Source organism: Harpegnathos saltator, unplaced genomic scaffold (assembly GCF_003227715.2).
Source record: "Harpegnathos saltator strain DR-91 unplaced genomic scaffold, Hsal_v8.6 scaffold58, whole genome shotgun sequence".
NCBI classification, from domain to species: Eukaryota; Metazoa; Arthropoda; class Insecta; order Hymenoptera; family Formicidae; genus Harpegnathos; species Harpegnathos saltator.
Window position 1 is genome coordinate 2,058,417 of NW_020230404.1, and position 25,945 is coordinate 2,084,361.

Here is a 25,945-nt window from a genome sequence, read left to right on the forward strand (position 1 = left end):
TCTTACTTTATGTCGATATACGAATATACTTGTACTTTTAATTTCATAAATAATAAGGAGCTACAAACATCGACAATAAGCACAACCGTTGACACGCACTTGATAACGTTTGGAAAAATGCGATAAAGATGATGTAAATGTAAAATCATTTGTAATCGAGTAACGTTTTCACAAATAGTCTGTCGTCACCACCGGTGAGGAAAATGCGAACGACCCTCTCATATAAACAGATTCGAAGAAGTCGCACAACACGCTTGGTGTTTATAAAAAAAAAAAATAATATATTCTGTAAGCACACAAGTCGCGCTCTCTGTAAACGTTCGAAGGCAGACTCGACAGATCTCTCACGTTCTCGAATGCTTCTGGATAAATCCAAGCTGGATATAATATGGAGTGTATGTTCGTGTATTGTATGTAATAGACAAATAATCGATAGATGAAAACGCCCGAGCGACTCTAGGTAGTCGCGAGAGAAAGCAGAAGGAAACAATCTCGTTATATCGTAGCGTGCGATAGATAGATATATATCCGCATATTAAATCGTGTTTCGAGAATACATAATAGAGGAGGAGGCCAAATACGACGCGGCAGTTACTAATTATTACAACGCAAGAAGCTTTTAGGTTCCCGTAAGTGTCACGCGTTTCGGATATAAAGAGCGAAATCGACCGAGGCAAATCAAAGTCGAGTTCGCCCTTTGCATTCGGAACGCCCGAAAAGCCCTCACAGGATACCGTAAGGGTCATCGTATAAAAAAAAAAAAGAGGAGAAACACAAGGAAAAAGAAAAAAAAAAGAAAACAAAAAGATATATCTAAGATAACAGATGCAAGAAAACATACCGAAGACATGACTCTACGCGCGAAGAAATTACAGCATCGGAAGATTATACGTAATATTATAAATAATATACGATTGTTCCAAAGAATATAGAGATAAGAATTATATCGACGTGCAAGGACGAGGAACGAAGACGAGTCGCGACGGTAATCGCTCGCGCTCGGTAAACCGCACGAGAACGCCCGGCGCGTTCCTCATGGCGTGACGACGAAATTTTACGATAAATTTAGTCTCATTAAGAGAACCGCCCGATTTGGTCTCCCTGAATGGCTGCAGGAAGACCGGCGACAATCGGGTGCCATGAAGAGTTTCTCGCAAGTTTTGCATACGGCAACCGCACATTCGCTCTTTCGTCGCGAAACGACGCGACTTTTTTCACGCGAGGCGCTCTGGCGCGTGCGATTTACCGAGAATTCGCGAGATCTCATCGTCGCAGGTGAGAATAAAGAAAGGGAGAGAGAGAGAGAGAGAGAGAGAGAGTGAGAGAGGGCGGAGGAAAAGTAAGCCGTGAAAACAAAACGGTCCGAGCTTACGCACGCGAATGCAAATTCCGGCGTCTCTCCGGACTAAATTCTTCGACGTTAAAATTTTCGTTTCTCCCCGATTTTTCGCACACTCTCAGAAGAATTTACGGAGAACGTCGTGAAATTTGTCGCGACGGAGAATAGTATCTAAGCCTATGTTAAGAAAAGGAAAGAGAAGGAGAAGGAGAGGGAGGGGGAGAGAGAGAGAGAGAGAGAGAGAGAGAGAAAGAGAGGCAAATAGAAGACGGGATGCACGAAGCGTTCGCGGGATTTGCGAATCATATGATAAACTCTATGAGGATTCGCCGCGGGAAACTCTAGTAGTGATGATTTATTTGTTACTGAGCTACACAGCTTCGGGAATGAGAAGGAGCATGAAAATCGCGCGCGACCGGACCCCGAAGAAAATAGAACGTTCGTAGAAGCAATATAGAGAATAGCGTAGCTTATATATACATTATATATATGTGTGTGTGTGTATCGTTACTCGCGCACGAACGTACGCGATCCGTCTATCCGTGTCATTCTATCTGTGTGATGTATCTTCGTATAAATGTGATTGCTCGGAAAACGCGCAAAAAGATAAAAAAAAAAAAAGAAAAAGAGGAAAAAGAATTGTCGTGTATTTATTGCAGACGGCGCATCTCGCTGCTGTTCGTGTGTACAACCGAGTGTACCTTGTACGTATAGGCAAGCCGGGTATAAACACTTGTTGAGATCCTAAGCTACTAGGCTACTTTCGCGGGAGGTATTCGCCGAGTCGATGATCCAAACTAGTAGTAATTATACGTAAGAGACGTACGTGATTATAGCGCGTTTGCTTGTGTGAATATATATACGGTGTTACCAAGAGCGCACAGTTGTGTGATCGAGGATTAATTACACGCAGAGTTTGGAGTTTTTTGTTGATCAAGGGTGTCCGGTTCTTGTTCTTGTATAATTGAACAAATAATACAATAATACAAAAGGGGTCCGTGATAAGTGCGCACGGGAAAGAGTTAGAAGCAACGAGCGCCCGATTGCGGTTTATTTTGTGGGATTAGACTACAGCTTTCCACTGCGGATTCCGAAACACACAGGGCCGTAAAAGTCTTTTTACGCACCTACTCCCGGTACGAAGCGCGAGTCAATTCGATTCGCGAATTCCTTGCCAACGCTCGTCCTGTCGATATACATATATAAATATTTAAGAATGTCGTAAGGATATCTAAAGGGAGAGAGGAGAGCGAGGGAAAGTACGACAACGAGAGAAAGGACGAAGTGATAAGAGGGAAAAGAGAGAAACCAAGTAATGTGAGAAAAGCGAACGAGCCGAAATTGTGACGATTTTTCGAGCCGCGCGAATTAGGACTCTATTTTTCGTCCGATAAAATCGAGTTTTGTTCTATTCGTTCTTCGCGTTTATCTTGCGTCTCTTTCTGCCGTTTGCATATTTTACGGCACCGTTGTGCCATTGTTATTAGTTTTACATGTGACGTTATTATTATCTCTCATTACGTAAGAATAACAATAACAGTAACAGCATTCTCCACTACTCGTGATTCGATGTTGTACTATATGGCATAGCTATATCGCACAGTATATTTCACCAATCTCGTTCCCTTGTGTGTAAATATAGTAAAACTAACGAACGAATCGAACGTTGTCGCCGCTGAGATACCTTGAAGGATGTTGCACCACCGACTCTCTGCGGATCTCGGTGGATCTTCTCACATTTCAAAATTTACTCTCCTGCGCAATATCTACGCGTGCGTATGTCTGTATATGCGTATGGTATGTGTGTACGCGCACGTGTGTGTGTGTATGTGTGTGTGTGTGTGGGTATGTATGTGTGAACATTCGCGGTTATAATTGTTTCAACGATTGAGCTCGAAGAGGAGAGAGCTTATTTTTGTCCACATATGTTACGTGACAAAATTTATCATCACGAGTGTTCTACGCTCTTCCCGGAAAAATAACCGATGTGAAGGATCATTTGACGGTTGAACATAAAGTTCCATTTAGAAAAAAAGAGCCACCAAAAATCCGACTTTTCTCTGAAATTTGCGCGCGAGAAGGATAAGTTGTATCTACAACACGCGGTTACACGTCGTTAATCTCTTGCGTTGGAATTTAATGGGCAACCGTGCACGCTTGAGCAATGTGAATTAGCGACGTGCAGTCAACACGACGATAACATATCTTCTATTAGAAGAAGATAACATATCAACGGCTCGCCCTCTTAATGCGTGTTGCGCGATAAATTAGGTGTAATGATGTATTAAAGCCCAACTCTCTCGACGGCTTGGAAATAAGAATTCCTTCGATCGTGGAGAATCTCGTTCTTGGAGCAAATCGGCCTTAAAACACATATTTATACATTAAATAACCTCTTTTCTGTTATCAAGAATATCAAGTCACATTTGTAATACTTTTTTCTCAAGAAGCTTTAGAACGCGTTTATCTCCTGAGAAAATTATTGAAAAGAAAAGATATTCTCCTATCCACCAGTCTGATTATATATATTTCTTATTTGCATTTGTTGAAATAATCTGAAAAGTTACCTACACTGTAGGTACAGCGTTAATAGAAATGACACGTTATACTTAAATCATCAATGTTGAAAGGACTAAAACACGCACAATTGATATTGCGCGATGCGTGGGTTACGACGAATTCAGATCCCGGACTCCAACGCAAGAGTTTAACCCGTAATAACGCGAGTTACCTTCTCAATAGCACAATACGAGTCCACCGGCTTTCGAGAGAAACAGCGAGAAACGACTCGAGCGCAACGGCACTCTCGTTTTCCGATCGGAAACTACGAAAAAGTATGTACGACATTCGCGATAATTATTCGTGTAAGTCTCTCGTGTGTAACTCTATTCAGCCCGACTCATATCGACTACTCGGCCGGCGGCCGAGCAGGCTTAATCGTACGAATTGCAGATGCAATCAACGTGACTGTGTTGTTAATCGAAGCGAGAATCGTAAGGAGAGAATCTGTGTAAAACGCACCGCGCGGATACGCTATACGCTACGAGCCTCGTCGATCACACGCGGCCACGTGCTTCCGGCAATGAAATTACGCGAAATAACGCGATCGCACCGATCGCGCCGCAACTGTTAACGTACAACTACTACCACATACCTGACAAACGAATCGTGATATCGAAATTTGGCTGCTACTTGGGCGTCGCGGCAGGTACGGTACAATTCGCACAGTCGTTGGCACTGTCGATTCTCACAGGAGGAAAAAAGTTCTGTAAAGAGATGAGCGAATTGAGAAAACGGATCGCAAATTTTCCTAATCACTTTTTTGAGAACGGAGATCATATGACGCGAGAGGATTTCTTTTTCTGCACTCTTGTACTCATTCGGGGAAATTTTCTGCAGAGCCTTACAGAGCTACAGTTAAATAATTCGTTGATCCAGATATAACGAAACTATATAGTTGTTTCATAGCATAAATTAACTATATTGTATTTTATTTCACGGGAAGCACGGATGAAATTACTCGACTGCTAGTGACACATGTGAGACGACAAGTTGCTAAAGGCAAGCGGAAATAAAACGGAATTAAAATAATATTAAATTCATCCTTATAATCTTGAGGATGTAAAATGTTAATTAATTTCATAGATGAGTTTTTGACAATTTCTGACGATTTTTAATTTTTGCAAAAAAAGCACAGTGAACAGTCTTGTGAAAAGTAAAAACACGTGAATCAAATTGAGCTGCAAGTATTCGTCGTGCGTTATTCGGTTGCCATCGCCTGCAACGATGCTTCCGCATTGAATGTGTTATAGAAAAAAAAAAAAAAGAAAAAAAAATGAAAGGCGAAGAGGAAAGAGAGGAAAGGATGACGCAAATTAGCGAACTATTCGTCGGCCGCTGCTATTGTGAACAGACAATAAGCAATGAAAAAAAAGTGCAAAACCTTCCCTGCATTCGACAAATTCATAGGATCGATCGATCGGTCGGTTTTTGTCTCGTTGAAAAATCCGTCTACCAAGAAGGACATTGGCGAATATCGAAATCGACCGCGCGTAAAAAAGAGCAATGAGAGATACGGGGAAACTAGGCGTTCGATCGGTTACTCAGAAAAAAAAGAAAGAAAAAAAAAAGAAAAGAAAAATCACCGAGAAATTTCTTCATTAGGAAGGTATTGGACGACGCTTGTCTATGTATTTGTCGTTGTATTATAGTTTCGGCAGCAGCCTATCGCACTCGTTGTAAAATCGCAGTCTGTAAGTCTGTACCTATTTAACGTTGTCGTCGTATCGTCATATCGTAGATATCTTAACAAGCTGGTGTATGGGTCCGACTTTCATGCCTGTGTAGTAATCGAGAAAAAAAAAGAAGAAGAAGAAGAGGAAGAAGTGAGAGATTTAACGACAGACTTATATTAGAGCCTTGTTCCTTGCTTTTAGGTGTTATCATGCGCGTATAGTGCGGTTAAAATCACTGGAGATCAAACAACTCGACATAAAATCTGTCTCTACGAGCAAAGACAGTGAAGGGGGAGAGGGCCGCACTATTTTCCACATATATAATATACGTATATATAAATACACAGATATATATTTGTTTTTGCGTACTCGAACGCGCAACGCCGGCACTGAGAATCGCCAGTCGAATTTCGCTTTGAGATTGTATTCGGATTGTGAGGAAATTTATGCGAGATTTACGCGACGCGATTGCAACCAAACGACTTCTATATTATAAGCGTTAAGAAAATCACAGAATAAATATGGTCACAAGGTATATTATATATATATACATATATATATATTATTGGTGGGTCGTATGAATTAACGATAGAGATAAGAGATATTCAACGTCAACAGAGTAACGAATTCGTTGTTAACTATTTAATGTTTATTCTGACGTCTATATGTGTATAACGTGTCTATGTGTACATGAGAAGATATGTTGTGTCGAATAAATAAGCTGAATGATCTCTAAGACATCTAAATATACCGTCACAGTGTCTCTAAGGTCCAGTTCTACAACTTGCTTTAAACGGAGTTTAAAGCAAGTTGTGGAACTGGGCCTGAGATACCTAAATATCCTGTTAACGCAATTTAACTGCTGCGATTATCGTTTCTCTCATAAATATCAGGCATTTCAAACACAATAATATCGTCGTAACTTCAGCTCTTAAGTTCAGATTTCGATGCAACAGGTACGCGAAAATGATCTTTATCTTGTTTGTGGTTATGGAGAAAAACCATGATTCGAACATAACCATCTTTATGCTTATAATATCGAAAATTAAATTCAATTCGAAGTTATACCGATTCTTAGCCGTATTCGAACGAATTTGCAGAAATTATATCGATTTTATTTTCAACTAACCTGTCGTTCTCTTTATCGCATAATATCGAACATTGTGTTGGCATTATTTTGAAACTGAATGAGCGTATTACGTTGCTTACGTCATGTAGCTTTTCAAATCTCTTAATCTAGACTTTGTTGTTTCTTAAATGACAGGTAACGTTACAATATTGCTTACCTTAGTATCAACGTTGCATCATTAACAGAGCCTCAGGATCTCAATATCTCAATATAAACGACGGGTAAGATTCAAAATATTTAAACGAGCTCTTCCAAACTAGTGGCGACGTACAGCGGAGATTTTCGTTACCATTGACTTCGTAAGAGCTGATTTACATGACCTGTGACAACGCGACTAACGGTCCACCTGGCGCCATCTAACGATGTGATCCTACGGGGCGCTAGCATTTCTATCGACAAATTGAGGAATACGACTCAACGGCAGATCAGAGGAATCGTCATTTTTCAAGTAGTGCAGCTCGACGACAAAACTAACGGACTTTTGCATTCAAATAGTATCAGAGAAAAACCTGCGAGCGGCTACCGGGCCGATTACGCCGGGACGCTTTTGCTCGTGATTGAGATCGTAGGTCTGTTTGTTTTCGCTGCACTGCTGAACTAGTGCAATAAGTTAGAGTGAGAAAATCTATATTTGTCTCACTTTAACTTATTGCACCAATTCAACAGTGCAACGAAAACGAACAGACCTTGTATCTCCTTTTGCAACACGTACGCTCATCGGTGGCGCGACAAAGATAGAGAGCGATTGATCGTCTATGCTTTTCTATCTTACTATCTTCCATAAAGAAGTAAAGTAAGGAAGAACAAAAACCTTTGCACACTTTGCCGTTATCGTCAAACGGGCGTAGTGTGCACACATTTTTTCAGGGGAGCGTCGGAAGAAGCGTTTCAACCCGGTGGCCGCTCTCAGGTTTCTCTCTGATAGCAGAGCTGATAGTATCTGGAGAATGGCGTATGGGTACACCCTTCTACCTAAAGCCATATACCGAACTGAACTGAGAGCTGATAGTATATAGCGGAAAAATAATTATTTAATTTAATAACGTAAATTGAAGTGTATTATTATAGAGATTAATGGAATTTGAAAACATCAAGAGGATAATTATTTGTTTTGTATAAAGAAAGAACAAAACTTATCCGTCTATCTGTCAAAGATTGTTGTATCTTCACTTCGATATATGCACGATGTACGTGTTGACAGCTGCTTAACCTTGTGGAGACTTTCTTTTTGTTGGGTATTATTCACCATTATCAATAGTGGACGGACAACAAGAATATACAACAGTGATAAAGCTTTGCTTCATAACACAACAGGGAAATATAATGCGAGCTATTACACTGGAAACTAGTCGGGAATATGGAACATAACCTTGCGCAAACCAATGACAGTACGTTTTGAGCTTAGTAATAGGATTACTATAAGGTCGAATAACGAGCGTTGATTCCAACGTTGATAAACATGATTAAGGCAATTTTGGTTTTTAATAACCATGGGAAACCTCGCCTTTCCAAGTTTTACCAGTACTTTGTAAGTATACACCATTGCTATTCGCTTAGACCTTTCTTCTTCAGTGTTTATAAGATGTACAATCATTTCTGAATTCCTTCAAAATAATTGGATTTAAATTGAGTACAACGTATCACTGTAATTTACAGCTTTATATCGAAATACCCAAAAGTAAATTGCAATGCTGTAAAAGAATAATACAATGCAGCAAACATTTATATAGATTTACATGATAAGTACTTTTTCTGCTTCAGAATGAGGATATGCAGCAACAGATAATAAAAGAAACGTTCCAACTTGTGTCAAAGAGAGACGATAATGTATGCAATTTCTTGGAAGGTGGTAGTTTGATCGGTGGATCCGACTACAAACTGATCTACCGACACTATGCCACACTTTACTTTGTGTTCTGTGTTGATAGTTCAGAATCAGAATTAGGAATCTTAGATCTAATACAAGTCTTTGTTGAAACCTTAGACAAATGTTTTGAGAATGTGTGCGAACTTGATCTCATTTTTCATGTGGACAAAGTTCATTATATACTTAATGAATTGGTAATGGGTGGTATGGTTCTCGAGACCAACATGACTGAAATTCTCACAAGGATTGAAGATCAAAATAAATTAGAAAAGCAAGAGGTAAGTACACCTTACAATGTTGTGTCCCAGAACTTTCTTAATCGTGATCTACTCATTTATTTCAAACTTCTCTTAAATATATTTCTCTCTGATGTATCTTCTTGATTAAATATTTTACAACTATAAATATATCACAACACAATAATGGATCACAGTTAGGATCGTCAACCTACGTCTATAGTGAATAAATTTTACAAGTTTTTATGCTTAAATTCATCAAATCCCACTTCATTAAATAAGAATGCTAGCGATACGCGTTTTGACCTAGTGCGGCCAACTTTGCAAATGTGTTCACTTTTTCACTCGGCTTGAAAATATTGACTGCTCAAAGCAGTCTGTTGGACGCTAGCTGTGCATGCTATAGGAACGATCTGTAGAGCAAACTTGATGTAGTTGCTAGATAGGACTGATCGACGTAACATCAATTTTAGGGGACTTACAAATCCGGACGATCTTGCTCACCCCGTCCGTTTGTCCTTCTGGGGCCCCCTCCTTAAGTAAATCGGCAGTAGAAAATTGGGCCACTTTGTACAATTTCATTTTTGCATATAATGTGATTCGCTCGTTTTTTCTTTCTTTATTTTACAAAAAAACTCGAAAATATATCAAAGTCCTTGGTAGCTTCGCAAAGCAGTATGAGAGCGTTCGTAACACGCATGGTGACGCAATTAATGTTTGTAAATGTCCGCTCCATTAATGAGTGCCTTGATAATGTATACGTATCGCAATGCTCTGTGAAAATAATAAATATCGTCATATTGTGTAGCTACCCGTCATTTGCCTTCGCTCCCAAGCTAATCGAACTAGCATTCACTAAATCCTCCTGTATTTGTCCGTTTTCCGCTTCTTCCATCCGTATGTGGTGTGTGCAGGCGGGAATCACAGCAGCGCCGGCGCGTGCTGTCTCGGCAGTGAAGAATATGAATATACCGCAACAAATAAAGGATATGAAGCTGCCTGACTTGCCGCAAGCCATAAAAGACCTCAAATTCTGACCAGCCGTTACTTCGTTGGCTCCCAGCTGACTGGTCTCTTCTGTCATCCCGAACGTAACCGACACCACCACCGCGCCGAGGACACTTTTCCCTTCCCTTCGAGCAAACGAGAATGCACCATTGCTGCCTACTACCTCCGTATATCCCGTCACAGCGATACCAGAGTTAGAGACCACAGATAAATCACTGTTTGATGCTGTCATTCTTGAAATATAATTTATACGAATAGAAAAGTAAATTGGAGAGAGAGAGAGAGAGGAAAAGCGAAGGAATACTTGTATAAGTTGAGAATACTTGTATAAATCCTAAGAAAATTTATATGTACAAAAGAAAAAGATCAGGCAATTGTGAGGATGGTTCTTACCATTTTATACGTAAACGAATGCTAGAAAATATATATGTAAAGAAAAGATATCGAATTCATACGATTTCAACTGTGACATCAGTTTTTCCAAAATAGTCTAGCAATTTATCTTGTGTGAGAAGCATATTTGTCAGAAATACAAAGCACCAATATGTTAAGTTGTAATGAAAATATATTTAATGCAAAAGCTAGCAATGCGTATTATTTTCCGCTTCTTAAAATTACTTCCATTTTATATACAATAATGCTGTATAGACTAATCTTTTCCTATACTGTACTATTATAGTTTAAACTGTGTATCTGAAATCTAGTTTCTAGCTCGGTTGATTGTTTAACTAAGACTCGATACTACAAAATATATAATATATACATATAAAATTATACAAAATATCTTTGTTATATCAGTACTTTGACAAAAGTTTATAGTTCTATTATTAAAAATACTGCTAATTATAAGACACTGAACTAAAAATAATTTTGCAAAAGTTTTGTCAGTATTACAGAAAGTAATTTTATAGACTAAATTTAAGGCAAAATCAGATACTATAGTTCTAACATGACCTCATCATTACTTTCACTTTTTAGATATAGCCATTTCGTTTCTAAGAGTTGTCCATATATAACCCATTCCTTTTTCTGTAAGCGGTGGTGGATAAGGCGTGTTCCTCAGTTTATAATAATCCGATGGAGCATGCATCACAAATTCCATGCACTCTAATTTTCGTGGTAAGTCCTCTTCTGGTCCAATTATATATGTTTCAGGAACAAATCCTTCCTCTGGTGGAGGGCTGCAAAAAGATATCACTCAATGTTAATAAATATGTTCACATACGCAACAAAGAATTGTACAAAGGATATTGAAATGAAACTTGACAAGATAAAAAAAAATTACCTCGTTGTGGTAGGTAATAACCAAGTGATAGCGGCACTTTTTTCACAATATTGATCTATCAATAAGCCACGTATCTGAGCATAATAAATACCCCCATCTATATCTTGCATAGATACTATATCACCGACTTGAAAATATGTACCTTTGTAGAATACAAAATTACTAGTAACTGGAGTTGCAGTAGCTGTAGGTGCTTTTATAGGCTGTAAGCAAATTTAATTTTATGCATAGAAAAAATATAATCTACTAAAGCTTCAAAAATTTTAGCCCTTTTAGGTACATCAAGAACTAGACTGTTTAGAGCAACTGGGAAGTTCACGCACAGTTTTCTTGAACAAGTTCCTGCGACCTTTGCCTTTAGGCACCACCTTGTGATGTCCGGCAGACTTGGAGTTGCAGTATCTTGTTATCCTCGTGCTTCTCCTGGTGGGTTTCAGTGTGTTGCCGCTTTTATCTTCCTCGTCTGTTTTGGGACACGCGTTTGCCTCGGCATTACGTTCGTCTTCCAGGCAGGCGTTGCACAGGTTACCGGCTTCGGTGGAATGCCAGAGCGGAGTCTCGCGGGTCCCGCATTTCGTACATTCTGGCTTATTACCGAGTGGCATCTGACAATTCTCGCTGTTTGTACTGATGAGAGGTTCACGAAGAGCAGAATCAAGCGACTCCAAACTCCGCTGTCAGTCACAACATTCCAACCTTACTATTATCTTACTTACGAGCATGCATTGACGTGCGACTCGCCATTTTACAACTGCTGATTGACAATTGTCAATTTTCGCACGTGTTTGTTAATTTTGGCACGTGCCAACAATATCGCGGATATTCTAGTGAATTTTTATTATTTTAGATACACTTGCATTTGAATTTTATCTCTCTTCTCTTTCGTCTTTTTCCTAGACAGTTGGACTTGGACTATATTTACACTTGCAACACTTTTAACGCAAAAAGTGCACTTGTAGCAGTGCAACTAAAATGAACAGACCTTACGACTCGAATGTGTTGCGTCTGATATAAACTCCAGCAAATTTTATATAAACAAATAAATATATATATATATACGTATAATATTTTAAAAATGATAACCCAAGTAAATTAATAAAATAATTATTCACCTTTTGCACGTTTCGCGTAAGATTCGGATAAGATGTAATACTTACCGTAATTGGACTATGAACTTTGCAATAATAATTTGTTATTTTTTATTGAGTCACGAAATTTCTTATTTCTTACATCCTCCAGAATCTCAGCAACATTTGTCTACTTGAAATAAATATAACTTAAATTTTTCATCGCATTCGATACGTTACAAGCAGTTTGTAGCTAGAAAAATTCATCATATCATTTTTCTAAAAACAAAATATTCAGCATCACACACCCGTTCAATTTCGCCGTTTATAAATAGATTTATAATTCTGAGAAAATAGTAAAATTGATATATCTCACATTACACGTATCAAAAGCAATGTACTCGTGTAATCGCGAGTTGGTGAGTCAAAATGTAAAACGCAACAAACTGTTATTATTATATAATACCCCTATCACTCCTAGCGCGATGACAAAAAAAAATTTACAACATCCGAGCCTGTTACGACAAGCGCAACCGCATAATTGCAAAGATATTGTGCTCCGCTCCAGCGGGATTGTGAAAAAAAAAAGGCAAAAAATAAACGTTAACGCTGCATTCTCCAGGCAGCGCCGTTTATATCTCGCGTTACGCCTCTGTAATATCGATCTGGTCGGCCAGTGGACATGCGTTTAGCGCCTTTAACTTCATTGTGACAGGTGCCCTGTCCGGGGTATCCTGTTCGAAGTGTCTCGTCGGCAGAGGAGCACTACAATCGTAATAAATAATGTGACATCACTGCTACGCGACGTGTAGCTCAGAATTACGGCCGACCGACGCGAAATCATGTACTCTGCGCATATTTGCCGATAAGAACAACGAAGCACTGTGAGAGCTGTCTACTAGTGTCTGGAACATGTGCCTTTGCTACGAGTGAGTACTAGAGAGAGAGAGAGAGAGAGAGGAAGAGGAAGAGGAAGAGAAAGAGAGAGAGAGACAGTAATATACACGCACAGTAAATGCACAGTAAAACGAAACGCGAGAAATTCGCAAGAATTACGCAACTCGTGCTCCCTACGTCGTGTGTAAACGTGAAAGAATAGAATTGGCGAGCGATTAAACCATGACAAAAAGTCGTCGCGATTTAGTGAGTGCGTAACTAGCGAGAGCGACCGACACGAGAGCGGCGGCGACTCGTGCACGCTTGATTTATCCTTCATTTACCGCTCAGTCACACAGAGAGGCTCATTGGCTCGTTAACGGGTTAGATGTAACGGCGACGATCCCACGCAAAGTGTAACGGATGAATTGTTATGAAATAGCTATTTTCGTGCCGGACGATTAATACGGGGAGATATTAATAGATATGTACGTACATTTCCGAGTCATTCAACCCCGCGGTTCGACCTGACGCGGTTTGTTTTCGAATTCGCGATTGCGAATGTGCGAATTCTAGTTTGGCGAATATATTGATTAGCGCCAAACCCGGCAGTGCACCTAGAGTGATATCCTTAATTTTCTGTACATTTCTTATCATGTGTACATGTTTATCGCGTGTATAATTTCGGATAGACACCCGTATGTTTTAATATCGCGTATTGCGAGAGATTATGATATATATATATATATATATATACATATATATATATGTTATCTACGAAATATTAAAAGATAGCCGAATTGACGGTAATATACTTCACATATTCGTCACAACAATATACGTTTATGGATGTAAAATTATACGCGATGACCATCGCGCGTTTAATATCTCCCGTGACGCATCTAGCGATTATTGCAGCTTGCACACTCGCGCATAAAATGTGTAACATCGTACGCGTCACCGCAGTCTCTCCTTATCGCATCATGTTGCTTTGAACACGTCGTTGTGCGGTTGCGTGGGTCGGACAAACTGTTTATCTGATTGTTAATGCTACACGTCTCACGGGTAAACTTCAACGACGAGTCCTTTTTGATATCCAGGCTAGCGATCGCGAACGAGGTAATAATGTTTATTACGTCCATTCCGTGCAGATAAAGCAGATAAATACAATCGATAGCCCTAATGTACACGTCAGCGTTGGCGATGGAACTATGCTACCGCGCTACCGCCAAGTCGGGGGCGTTTTATTTATTCCCCCGCAAACGGCGTCGATAATTGGGATTAATTTCCGCGCGTGTGGGAGTTCCGCGGTTTCCGCCGCGAACTGAACAACAACTCTGGAAATTAAAAAACCGGGCCTTTGCGCGATGACGCGATGGTGTAGCTACTCCTGATAGCGACGCTGATAATTGAACAACAAGATCACGGTAAATACTTGACGAACACGGCGATGCGTTCTGTCTCGATTCCGGGGGGTCGCCAATTACGCCAGATAGCGAGGAAATTAATGCAAATCGACCGAGAGAATGAGAATACACGAGGACATATAGCGATTGTCAATGCCAAGGCTGCCTGACTTTTAGAAACTTAGAGACCTGCTGCCTTACGTGTGCCCACCTGTAGAACAGTTAGTCGATTCGGAACACAATATATTATTGAGAAACGCGTGCCTACGTTTGCGAGCGCTCTGGGAGCGAAGGTTAAAGCGAAGGTACCTACCGACCTGCGGCTCATTACCCGGCACGACATTGCTGTGTGTGACAACTAGGACCGAGATATGCCTCTGACGACGGAACACATGAAATATGTCCACGACCAGTCATGATAATTTGATATCATCGAACCGCGGCGGAATATAGTCATCGTTATTCCGACGCACAAGACCGCCCGGCCTCGGTTTCCTAATCAGTGATCATTCCACTCACGACAGCGATATCAATGCGATCGCTCCTTATAGTAGTACGTTGACTTGGGAGAGGCACGGACGCTTAAAGTCCGACGCTTAAAGAGCGACAGACGCGACAGACACTCTCTCGTAGGGCGATTGACACCGACAAGAGCGAAAACAGCTGATTAATCGTTAAACGTGTCTTTACAGCTAAGAACCCCGTTAATCTGAAGAAAAACAGCCATGACTGCCATAGGCGACGTGCAAGTCTTGCAGACTCTCACAGTTTACACCAGCGATATAAACAGCGTCGACTTCGCCGGCGATTGCGTGCTGGTAACGGGATCCGGGTAAATATCGGTTATCGATAGGCAATTTCGCGGTACGACGACGTCGAGCCGCGAGCTCACTCCTCTTCAACATGCAGGGACAAACGCGTCCGAGTTTGGGAATGGCAACCCGGCACTGGCTACGTGGAGGCTTACTTTTCGCCGCTGATGGGTCACAAGTACGGCGTTACCGCGGTCAAAATCAGCCCCCAATCCACCATGCTAGCCACGTCCAGCATAGACGGTACCACGTTGCTTTGGAATTTACGTGTAAGTTGAAGAAGTCACGCGGAAGAACGCGTCTCACGATTACACGGGAAAGTTCCTGTGTGTAATTCTTCCGAAGAAGGTGGAGGAGAAAGAGATAGATTCCACCTCAAGATTCGTACAGAATTCGTATAGAAATTCATATAGAAATTCCTTTCGTCTCGAAGACGGGGACGAAGATACACGCCATGGTTCAAGTGGGCGGCGAAGCGGTGAGGGTATGCAGATTCTCGCCAGATTCGACGTTACTCGCGACCGCCGGAGATAACGGCCAAGTCTGCATCTGGGATCTGGTTCACCGCAATTTAATCAGGTGAGATCGCAACGCACGCAGATGCGACGCCTTGCTCTTTTTTTATAGAAGAGGCTTTGATGAAAGTTACAGTAGAAAAGATGTCGAGCGTGACGATATGACCGTGGATTTCGCTCTACCGGTTCTCTTCACCGATCACCTTTGATCACCTTCGTTTCTGGTCTGCAGGTGCTTTCAGAAGCACGAGGGTGCCGTGCAGAGCGTGGCCTTCTCGCCGGACTCCTGCTGGCTCATCACCACGTGCACGCTGGGCGTCCTCAAGCTATTCTCCACTGCCGAACTGATCGACACTTGTACCTCTAGCAATCAAGACGTCACGGAACTTGCTTCGATCGACGATGCTCACGACATGGGTGTGGTTTGCTGCGACTTCTCGAGTTTTCAGGAAGTCACGTGTACGCAAACATCGCGATATAGATCGATAGAGATATTTTTCTAACGTCCCCCAGAGATGTGTTACGCAAAACTGATTTCACACACACACACACACGGGGGAAGGGCTTTCTTCAATAGCGCGTTCTGGTCAATTAGGTTCGAGGGAATGCGCTACTTCAGATCGCGCGCATCAGATATTTTTTTAATCTTATAGATAAATTAGTTTTTTATAACTCATCCACTCGTTGGACAGCGATAGATGATTGCGCTTGCAGGTAACGAGCCGTACACCAAGCTTTATCAGCTGGTAACGTGCGGCAACGATCACGATGTGAAACTGTGGGAAGTCACGGTGAGCCAGAACAAATGCGAGGCCCAGCCTTCTACTGCCACTGTACAGCTTTGCAGAGTGATGGAAAAGCACAGCAGTGCCTTAACTTGCGTCCGTTTCAGCAGCAACGGATTATACATTGCCAGCTGTAGCCTCGATAAAACGGCAGTAATTTGGGAGACGGTGAGTAACGCGACGCGTAGATTCCCTGACTCCCGATATACCGTATACAGAGAGACAATAACACGTGGTGATCTCCGATTGAATCTTAGAGCTCGGGAAAAATTGCATCGATACTGTCCGGTCACAATAGATACGTCGCTTGCTGCGCTTTTTCACGCGACGGCAACTTGTTGGCGACAGGTAATACCTCTCTCTCTCTGCTCTTCGAGAAGAGCGTCGAGTGTCCTCTCCAGACGTCTGACTCTTCGTACAATTGCACAGGCTCCAATGACAAATCGGTGATCGTGTGGGACCTGACGGGAAACCTGAATATCGATTCCGAGCTCTCGAGAATTGGCGCCAAGTGGTTCGTGAGTGATCCTGAAAAGGTAAGCTGATGAGAGGCGAAATGACGCTCTCCGGAAGTGCTCGCATTAACGACATTGTTCATCGCCACAGAGCGCTATGCACGAGCAAGACGTGATGAGGAACGTCGAAACTTTCGCTAACGAGGTGAGACTGATCCAAAGACTGGAGGAGCACAACGGGGCGGTGAACAGCGTTGCCTTCTATGGGAACAATCTTTTAGCTTCAGCTTCAGGGTTGGTCTCCGAGAATCCATCACGAGGCTAGCGAGACGGTCGAATAAATAAACGCGATCTCCTGTCGTTCTCAGGGATAAACTAGTGCGCATATGGAGCGTGGAGACGGAAGAGGAGGACGGGCAGGAGGTGATCAAGATACAGGAGAAGCCCTTCAGTCCGCTCGATGCTCACACCTACAGTGTCAACTACGTGGAGTTCAGTCCGTGCGGCACGATGCTCGCTTCCTGTTCGCTCGATGGCACGACTCTGGTTTGGAACACGGAGGTAAGTTTCCAGACAGCACAATGTCCGAAACTGGGACATAAGACGTCTTTAAGACGTCTTTCAGACACCTTAAACTTAAAGACGACTTAAAGACGTCTGAAAAACCTCTTATGTCCCGGTTTTGGACATTAGTGCTGTCTGGGTTGCCATAACTACGTATAACAGCGCGTGATCAGAGCTTTAATCTCGTCCTCTCCATGACAATTCCTTCCGGCAGATCGGCGGTCAGGCAAAGTCCTCATTCGTCAATTCTGGGACCGGCATCCGGGTGTGCCGCTGGTCACCGGATGGCGTGAAGATCGCCACTGCCGGCGACGACGAGAAGACCACGTTATGGGACGTGGAGACCATGGACGAGCTGCAGTACGTACAGTCGACGAGAAAAAAATAGAGTAAATCAATATTGGGGCATCATGACATAGTTTATAAATAGGGGATGACTCCTCGTGCGATAAATAGCCCGACCACGAAATCTATCCTATAATCCCGCAATCTAAATCGTAGTGCCAAGCTCGAATTATGAATCATTGCATCACGTAAGCAGTCTCGGCTTCTGTTGCTATTAACAATAACAATAATCGCTAGGCCGTGTTACAGTGTCTTCGAAGGACACGCTGACGCGATATCGGCTATTGCGTTCACGCACGACTCTCGGTACTTGGTAACCGCGTGTAACGAGGGCACCTGGCGGCTGTTCGACACCCTGGACGAGAAGAACGGCAGCGAGGCGTTGATGGTTTGCGACGCCAGCCACGATCTGGGTGTTCAGGGATGCGACTTCAGCCCCACTTCGAGCTCCACGATGTGTAGTGCGTGTAGAACAGAAGTCCCCCTCTAAGAATCACCATTTCACGACGACGCAGAGCAAAGAAATTGCATCAATTTTTTTACTCGTTAGACGTATCGTCGAGAAACTGTTCATTTCTCGGAAATGAATTCCCGCCCGCCGATAATCGACGACCAATGTACCGATTGTTTGCAGCCAGAAACTCGGACATGAACGTCGACCAGCAAATGTATCTCTTGGCGACGTGTGGCAACGACTCGCTGGTCAAACTGTGGCATGTAATCATATCGAACGAGCCACCAGCCGATCCGGACAGCATCGGAACGAGCGAGTCTGGGACGCGTTACAAGGAGAAGAAATCCTTGGCCGGGCACGGCGGCAACGTCATGTGCGTCCGTTTCTCGCCCATTCACGGGGAAGTCCTGGGTAGCGTCGCGACGGACAGGACAGCTCGTATATGGAGCGTGGTGAGCGACAAAGACGATTGCTTTCGGCGACAACTATGAGCACGACACGTACACGTACACGTATGAGACCCGACGTGTTTTCAGTTTTCCGGAAGTTGCCTGTACGTCTTGGAGGATCACGACAGTCTCGTCACGTCGTGCGCATTTTCCGAAGATACGACTCTCTTCGCCACAGGTCTCGAAACTTTCACTGATTGACTCGCTTCGACTATCGCGAGAAGCTACCGATGCAAAATTACACTGTACTTCGCTTTCTTCTGTCCCTGTCATATCTTCCATCCTAAGGCTTTTCGTTTCCTCGCTGCAGCCATCTTGAATGATGACGTGGAAAACAAGGATATGCATGCGAAACATTCCTACGGATTGCTATTAAACCAATTAAAAAGATGTATCCGTGAAATAACATTTGCGAATACTTAACGGCAATATTTCCAGGTGCGTTGGACAAGACCGTTCTGGTTTGGAAGGTGCCGCAGCAATTAGTGTCACAAAGCAATCTGATGGACAGCCTGAGAAACAAGAAGAAGAGGGTCGGTCTCGTATACAAATGTGCGAAATGACGAGTGATACTTAATTAGACAAGGCTTTGTTTATTCAGGTGACGGACTGGAATGTGCACGACACTTTGAAATGGCTAAACGACATCGAGCTATCCAGACTGGCCAGGAGAGTGCTTCCTCTGAGATTGACTGGACGACACTTGCTCTCCATATCGGAAAACGAACTAATATCTAAACTAGACATCAAGGACGACGAAGAGGTAGAGTATACAATATTGAGATTATTTTATTACTTATCTATCCGTTTTTAATGATACGTCAATGATCCTTACAGGCGGTGGAGATACTGAAGAGGCAATTATATTGGCTAAAGCGTGAGGACTTCAATGTCACGGAGAGTATAGACGAGTCTGAGATTCCCCATGAATACCTGTGTCCCATAACGCACGAGATAATGAAAGAACCTGTGCAATGTTCAGGTAAAATATTGTAAAACAGCGAAATCTTCTCTCGCGAATAATTCTTTACAAAAGCTAGATAATTCAAGGTTTTTTTACAGAACATCAGTCTCGGTTGCAAAAAAATTTGTTTGATTTTTGTTATCTCACTGTGGCCAACAACGATCATCGTCAAATCATTTGTTTGAACATACGTTTTTTTTTTTTTTAGCAAAACAGCATGAGACGAAAGTATACTTGAAATTTGATCGACGATTGTTTCCAGACGGATTTACCTACGAGAGAGCGGCTATAAACGAGTGGTTCCTGTGCGGTAAATACACGAGCCCGATGACGAACGAGCCGTTGCACGACACTTCCTTCACTTCGAATATCGCTCTCAGAAACGCTATACTCACCCTACTGCACGGTGAAGGGCCGCAATAATGATCGAAATTTGCGCGTCACATTGCGATACGAGAAGAGAAAAGCAGAGAATACTACACGCACGTGTCGGCAACTCGCCGAATGCACGAGAAACGACTTTACTCCGCGGTAAGTTCGAGCGGCTCAAAGTTCAGCGGCTTTGACGCAGTGATATTCACTCCCAAGAATCAGAAGGTACTTCGAACGTCGGACGTAGATATGACCGACTAAGATCAATTAGACGCTTGCAAAAATACGAGAGATGTAGCGGTGACCTTACAAAAGGTACGGCTTATGAAGAGACGTTGCGATTCCCAAATTTTGCGCAATTCGCCGAGATTCTAACATCACCCCATTCTAAGGATACTGCATATCCTCTTAATATCAGAATGGCTCTGATCTGACCATCGATCTGGGAGAAAGGGAAGAAGAGAAAGAGAAGACCAGTGTCTAGAAACGAATATTGCTGAAAGAATTCCGAATACATTCGACGATACGGCGCGTGTACTATACTCTAACAATCCAGATACCTGATGCAAAGCAACAGTACAAGTTAACGCAAATTTATTGACAATCCTTGAGATTACGGATAGTGGGAGTGCTGGTCTAAGTATCGATATTACGGAATAGTCGAACGTACATACGTACATGTAGATAGATAGAGAGAGATAGAGAGAGAGAGAGAGAGAGAGAGGGAGGGAGGGAGGGAGAGAGAGAGAGAGAGGTATCGAAGATACCTCGGATTTTATATTAGTTCTACACGTACAAGCGGGATTTCGGCCGAATCGGCGTGCACCATCTCGCAAGTGCGGCGTGCGTCTTTGCTACTCTCCAGCATCTCGCATCTCTTTCAAATCTTTTATAATTCCAGTAACTCGTTCTCCCGTTAAACACTCGACTGCTCCCCGTAGGGGAGTTTACCGACCGAATTTTATAAGACCTTCTCCTCGGAGTACCGATATATCAAGTAGAACTAATTTCGGATCTCTAAGATTGTAACGACAGGGTCAACTTTGCAGGCGGGAAGGAGAATTTTAGAGGACCGTCTTCTAGTGTCGAGGAAAGTGATTTCCGTAGAAGGTTGTTGAGCATTACTCTAGATGTTACTAAACGAGCCGAAATACCATTTTTACAATGGCGCGGAGTTGCAAAGTTTTTATCCCATCTCACGGTATTGAGACTTTTCAATTGAAAGCAGCTGAAAACCAAGTTTTCAGTTTAGAATAATTAATGAATGATAAAAAAAGACTAATGAAAAAGGAAAAAAGAAAAGTAAACTTGCGCGTTATAAACACGTTTTAGAGAATGGATATGCTACTTAGTAGTATAGAGGAATATTTGTGCCTAATGTATAAGATTATACGGCGAGGAATTATCGTATTTCTCGGAATACTGAAGATATATCTCGATTTTCTAATCCCTAGCATCTCTCATCGCGTTTTAACGTGCATTCATTCTCTTTATTATATACTTTGAGGTTCGTACAGACGTATTTTAATTGTCGCGCGTAGTTTTGCGTGTGACACAACGGTGGTACATTGCTTTGTTCACAACTCTTGAAATGTATATCAGTTTTTGGATATTTTTTATTAGTGGCACCGCGACATATTTATATATACGTAGGAGTCTCCCTTTCTAACGCGTCAATTGTTATTCTAACATTGCGAGCACAGAATTATTTACTAGTATTAGTAGTGTTGTAAATGCTATCTCGACGTTCCTTTTGTTATATACACTTGTTAGATCGGCGATATAAACGTGTCGGGGATAGCGAGTATCAGTTGTGACAGATGGGATGCGACAACTCATTTTACTATCACACGATATTAACTCTAACATTAATCGTAAATACTATAAACAAAAGTCGTTAAACGGAAGTCGTATATAATTGTAAACAACGTGAAAGGAGACCGCGCTATACTTACATGTGCGCGTCATTCGGAGGAACGCGAATCGTCGATTTATCTTTCTTTGCGAGAGTTCACCCGAGAATCCCCGAGGTGATTTTACAGCTCGAAGCTGTCGATCGTTTCTAATTCTAACGTTTACGCACAGATTTCTACGTGTTTTGTACGAGTTTTCCCGATCACACCCGGATTACACACCCGGGACACAGTTTTGTAATTGTGCGTCTTCAAGCTGTCTCACTCGAGTATCAAAGTCTGTATTTCTGTGATATAATTGAGAAATCGTTTGAGAAATCCTGCTGTATGTCGAAGGTGGATCTTAGAGTATAAGCAGGCGCGATCGAGATCGAGAGTAATTCGTCGATCGCGCCGATCGAGCAAAGTCCGACGCAATCGAGCTTGAGCGTTAAGCGATTTTACAGTTATAAGCGTGATCTTTTTCTGTATAACTATATGTACGAGAATAAAGAAGGATAATAAAAATGATCATTACGACAACAACTGCCGTGCGTTCCTTCCGAAATCGCGCGCACAATTCGACACTTCAACTGCAACTTACCGGATGCGTCATTGCGACTTTTCGAACCTCCTCCCGATTGCCACGATTTGAAACTTTGAGATCACGTGCCACCCGGGACCGAATTCAAACTATTCACAGAGAAGAGAGAAAGCCACGCGACTCGCAGTGCCGTCGCCGGGTGCGCCGCGCGGCGACGTCGAAGATGCCCGACAGATGGCGCGCATGGCTCCGAAATTTCACCAGCCGTCAGGCGTAATCGCGAGAAAATCGCAACACGCCGTCAGCATATCGCGATGACGGAGTTTCTTTAACGCTCGCTCGATCGCGCGCGTCAATCGCCCTCGGGCACTTTCGCGATCGGATCCGCGGCGACTTGAAAGCGAGAAAGAAAGAAAGAAAGAAAGAAAAAAAGAAAGAACGTACGAACACACACGAGGAAGGAGAACGAGAGAACAACGACGGGCGGGAGCAACAAAAAAAGAGGGAGAGAGAGAGAGAGAGAGAGAGAAAGATCCATCTCCCAATCAGTCGTGACTCACTTCCGCTGTGCTACGTCACCGCAGTGGAGCGGTGTTCGCTCGTTCGCAACAGCTCGCGGGGCACCGTCTGTTACGTGAGTTCGCATTGTGTCGTCTGTCACTGGTCGCTGTTGGGATTACCGGAAGTACTCACGATGGTGAGTACACGACGAGGTAGCAGCCGTCGACGGCTGGAGTCGGGACGCGCGAGGCGCGTCGTCGATTCGGCGTGTTGCCGAGCATGCGTCTAAACGAGTCGCTACGTGTGTATGTTCGCAGGCGTCTTACTCCGAGGATCAGCTGGCGGGTAAGTGAAGGCACCGTGGCGGATCGAGAAAGGTCTGCATGAGCGAGCGAGCGAGCGAGCGAACGAAAGAACGAGCGAGCGAGCGAGCGAGCGAGGGGGGCTCGGCGTTGCGCTGCGCCGCGCCGCGCTCGTTTTCCTCCTCGGGTTCTCACAATTCAGGTCAAGAGTATTATCGCCTTTTTAGACGCATCGCCCGGTGTAAAGAGCGGTATACCGCGAATCGGGGATCGCCTTTTATGGCTCGGTATTTGAAAGCAAGCCGCCGCCGCAACTTGTCGACTTAATCGCCGCGCTCCTGCCTCCTCCCGCGGCCGAGCTTGCTCCGTCGACCGATCACTCTCGCTTCGTGGTACATGTGCTCCGCCGACACGCCGAGGAATTAGGGGATCGGTCGCTACGGTGACGTGTGTTCTTGACGTTATCGCGTGTGACAGTGCCGCTGATAAGTCTTATCTTTGAGGGAAAGAAAATGTATGTCTACAGCTACCAAGAGCTCTCTCACAGGATGATGTCATCCATGGAGGGTAAATAATCCTGTTGCTGATTTAGCGGAACGGTGATTTTAATTACGGCGCGCATCAGCACGAATGTCGAGGATGGCAGGAAAAAAAAAGCGGAAAGATGATCCCGATGACTTAGATAGAGTATCATGTCTTGCTTACCAGTTGTATCGCTGTAGAATTCCAGGAGGCGTTTCAGTTGTTTGACAGCCGTGGCGATGGGAAAATTCACGTGGCCCAAATTGGAGACGCGCTGCGCGCTCTGGGACAAAACCCGACCGAGTCTGACGTGAAGAAGTTCACTCATCAGCACAAGCCGGACGAGCGCATCAGCTTCGAGGTGTTCTTGCCCATCTACCAGGCGATCAGTAAGGCCCGCACCTCGGACACAGCGGACGACTTCATCGAAGGTCTACGTCACTTTGATAAAGATGGGAATGGCTTCATATCCTCTGCAGAGCTGCGACATCTTCTGACGACGCTCGGTATGCGTTTGATTTTCCTGAAAAGCACATGACGATCATCATCGATGCGTGAGATTATTGTCGTGTGTATCGTTGCAGGTGAGAAGCTCAGTGACGAGGAGGTGGAAACGTTATTAGCAGGTCACGAAGATTCACAGGGTAATATCAATTACGAAGACTTTGTCCGCCAGGTGATGTGCGGCTGAGTAGCTACTTAACTGCGTACAAGAGAGAGTATTATTATTATTATTATCATCATCATATCGTCGTCCTTTACTTTACCACTGTAATCTGCCGAGTCTGTTGAAGCGTTTACTTTTGGAGGATTATCATATCATAGCATGTGTACCTATACGGCGATTTATCTCGAGGAGATCCTAACGCGAACACTCTATTTTGTTATGTATGTGGGAAGAAGAGATTAACCCTCTCTATATAAGGATCTAAATTAGTTAACCAATGGTAGGTAAAGAACAATCTAGCGCATTGTGCCTTGACGTACTCCGACTTACGAGCATTTAGCGATATTGATAGTAAGCCACTCTTTAGCAAGAGATCCGAATTTCGCGGACATTCCAAATTTTTGAGATAGACTTAATGAAGAACCGAGATTATACGCGGGCTCTTCTCCAAGGCGAAGACCGAGCATTTTGATTCACGCTGGTAACCCTTAATCGTGTTTTCTTGTCTGCCTATCCCTTCCTCTCTCCATCCTTCTCTCTTTCCCTCTCCTCTCTCTCTCTCTCTCTCTCTGTCTGTCTGTGTCTCTCTCTGTCTCTCTCTCTCTCTCTCTCTCTCTCTCTCTCTCTCTCTCTCTCTCTCTATCGAGTTCAATATACCTTCTGTGTGGTTAGAATGTATGTGCAAGAATCTTCCATCTACCTTCCACGCGCTCTAGAAAAATGCATCGCGGCGTATACGAGCAATATCCATTTTATTTATTTATGCATGAGCGTATTTATGTCCTCAAGACGCGTGTGTGCAAAGCAAGAAATATTGTACGTCGCGATGAATAAAAGATGGCTCTAAGAACTGGATGTGAGGCAGTGTTGAATGTTTCTTTCTAGAAATAAAACAGAACGGTTTGTACATACATGATATACTTTTCAGTCAAGCCGGTCTGTTCTTTGCAGCTGCGCTGCTGAGTTGGTGCAATAAGCTAGAGTGAGAAAACCTATATTTGTCTCACTCTAACTTATTGCACCAGTTCAAACAGTGCAGCTACAAAGAATAGATCAAGTATCTCGCGTGTCGTCGGTCGTCGGGATCGTCACCGTTAGAATCCATCTGCCGATCGATCGATCATTGCTGCTGCCACGGAGCAGTGCATTTCCGCCTATATTTATGCCAGAGAGAAAGAAAAAACAACAAGAAAGATGTCTCGAGAGGCAAAATCGCGACGTCTCGAAAAGTCTGCGACGCAACGTGAGAGTATCGCAAAAACGACAAAGCGCACGGCGGACGGCTACTGGATCGTTCGATCATTCGCGTTTAAAGGCAACTGTGTACGGCGCATGTGCGTACACGTGGGAATCC

The 25,945-nt window shown here is 43.2% G+C and overlaps 4 protein-coding genes across 11 annotated transcripts; 3 read left to right on the forward strand and 1 right to left on the reverse strand.

Moving 5' to 3' along the window:
* The first annotated feature begins 7,483 nt into the window (after window positions 1–7,483).
* On the forward strand, window positions 7,484–9,905 carry or (AP-3 complex subunit sigma-2 or). Of its 3 annotated transcripts, none has more exons than XM_011149050.3 (4): window positions 7,510–7,938; window positions 8,018–8,231; window positions 8,465–8,848; window positions 9,721–9,905. In XM_011149050.3, the coding sequence occupies exons 2-4, from the start codon at window positions 8,163–8,165 to the stop codon at window positions 9,841–9,843; spliced, it is 576 nt and encodes a 191-aa protein (XP_011147352.1). In that variant the 5' UTR covers window positions 7,510–7,938; window positions 8,018–8,162; the 3' UTR covers window positions 9,844–9,905. The 3 variants fall into 3 exon arrangements, with proteins under 3 accessions (XP_019699041.1, XP_011147352.1, XP_011147353.1); XM_011149051.3 differs by having other exon boundaries at window positions 7,510–7,890; XM_019843482.2 differs by lacking the exon at window positions 9,721–9,905 and adding an exon at window positions 9,280–9,613 and having other exon boundaries at window positions 7,484–8,231.
* Window positions 9,906–10,159: 254 nt separating this feature from the next.
* On the reverse strand, window positions 10,160–24,272 carry LOC105187911 (GATA zinc finger domain-containing protein 1). 2 transcript variants are annotated; one of them, XM_011149053.3, is made up of 4 exons: window positions 24,108–24,272; window positions 11,423–11,773; window positions 11,100–11,302; window positions 10,160–10,995 (listed from the first exon to the last, which is right to left on the reverse strand). In XM_011149053.3, exons 2-4 carry the CDS (start codon window positions 11,702–11,704, stop codon window positions 10,782–10,784), a joined length of 699 nt encoding a protein of 232 aa, XP_011147355.1. In that variant the 5' UTR covers window positions 11,705–11,773; window positions 24,108–24,272; the 3' UTR covers window positions 10,160–10,781. The 2 variants fall into 2 exon arrangements, with proteins under 2 accessions (XP_011147355.1, XP_025159691.1); XM_025303906.1 differs by lacking the exon at window positions 24,108–24,272 and adding an exon at window positions 22,660–22,851.
* Window positions 12,759–22,595, forward strand: LOC105187908 (WD repeat, SAM and U-box domain-containing protein 1). 4 transcript variants are annotated; one of them, XM_019843481.2, is made up of 18 exons: window positions 12,759–13,095; window positions 15,141–15,280; window positions 15,358–15,529; window positions 15,694–15,839; window positions 16,008–16,234; window positions 16,490–16,728; window positions 16,818–16,908; window positions 16,990–17,096; window positions 17,167–17,309; window positions 17,384–17,576; window positions 17,794–17,939; window positions 18,162–18,385; window positions 18,559–18,830; window positions 18,915–19,005; window positions 19,266–19,360; window positions 19,429–19,590; window positions 19,665–19,809; window positions 20,054–22,595. In XM_019843481.2, exons 2-18 carry the CDS (start codon window positions 15,174–15,176, stop codon window positions 20,212–20,214), a joined length of 2,721 nt encoding a protein of 906 aa, XP_019699040.1. In that variant the 5' UTR covers window positions 12,759–13,095; window positions 15,141–15,173; the 3' UTR covers window positions 20,215–22,595. The 4 variants fall into 4 exon arrangements, with proteins under 4 accessions (XP_019699040.1, XP_011147345.1, XP_025159690.1 ...); XM_011149043.3 differs by having other exon boundaries at window positions 12,760–13,095; window positions 18,174–18,385; XM_025303905.1 differs by lacking the exon at window positions 12,759–13,095 and adding an exon at window positions 13,139–13,530.
* On the forward strand, window positions 23,045–25,099 carry Mlc-c (Myosin light chain cytoplasmic). 2 transcript variants are annotated; one of them, XM_011149048.3, is made up of 4 exons: window positions 23,045–23,296; window positions 23,418–23,445; window positions 24,125–24,430; window positions 24,509–25,099. In XM_011149048.3, the coding sequence occupies exons 1-4, from the start codon at window positions 23,294–23,296 to the stop codon at window positions 24,613–24,615; spliced, it is 444 nt and encodes a 147-aa protein (XP_011147350.1). In that variant the 5' UTR covers window positions 23,045–23,293; the 3' UTR covers window positions 24,616–25,099. The 2 variants fall into 2 exon arrangements, with proteins under 2 accessions (XP_011147350.1, XP_011147349.1); XM_011149047.3 differs by lacking the exons at window positions 23,045–23,296; window positions 23,418–23,445 and adding an exon at window positions 23,527–23,969.
* Window positions 25,100–25,945: the final 846 nt, after the last annotated feature.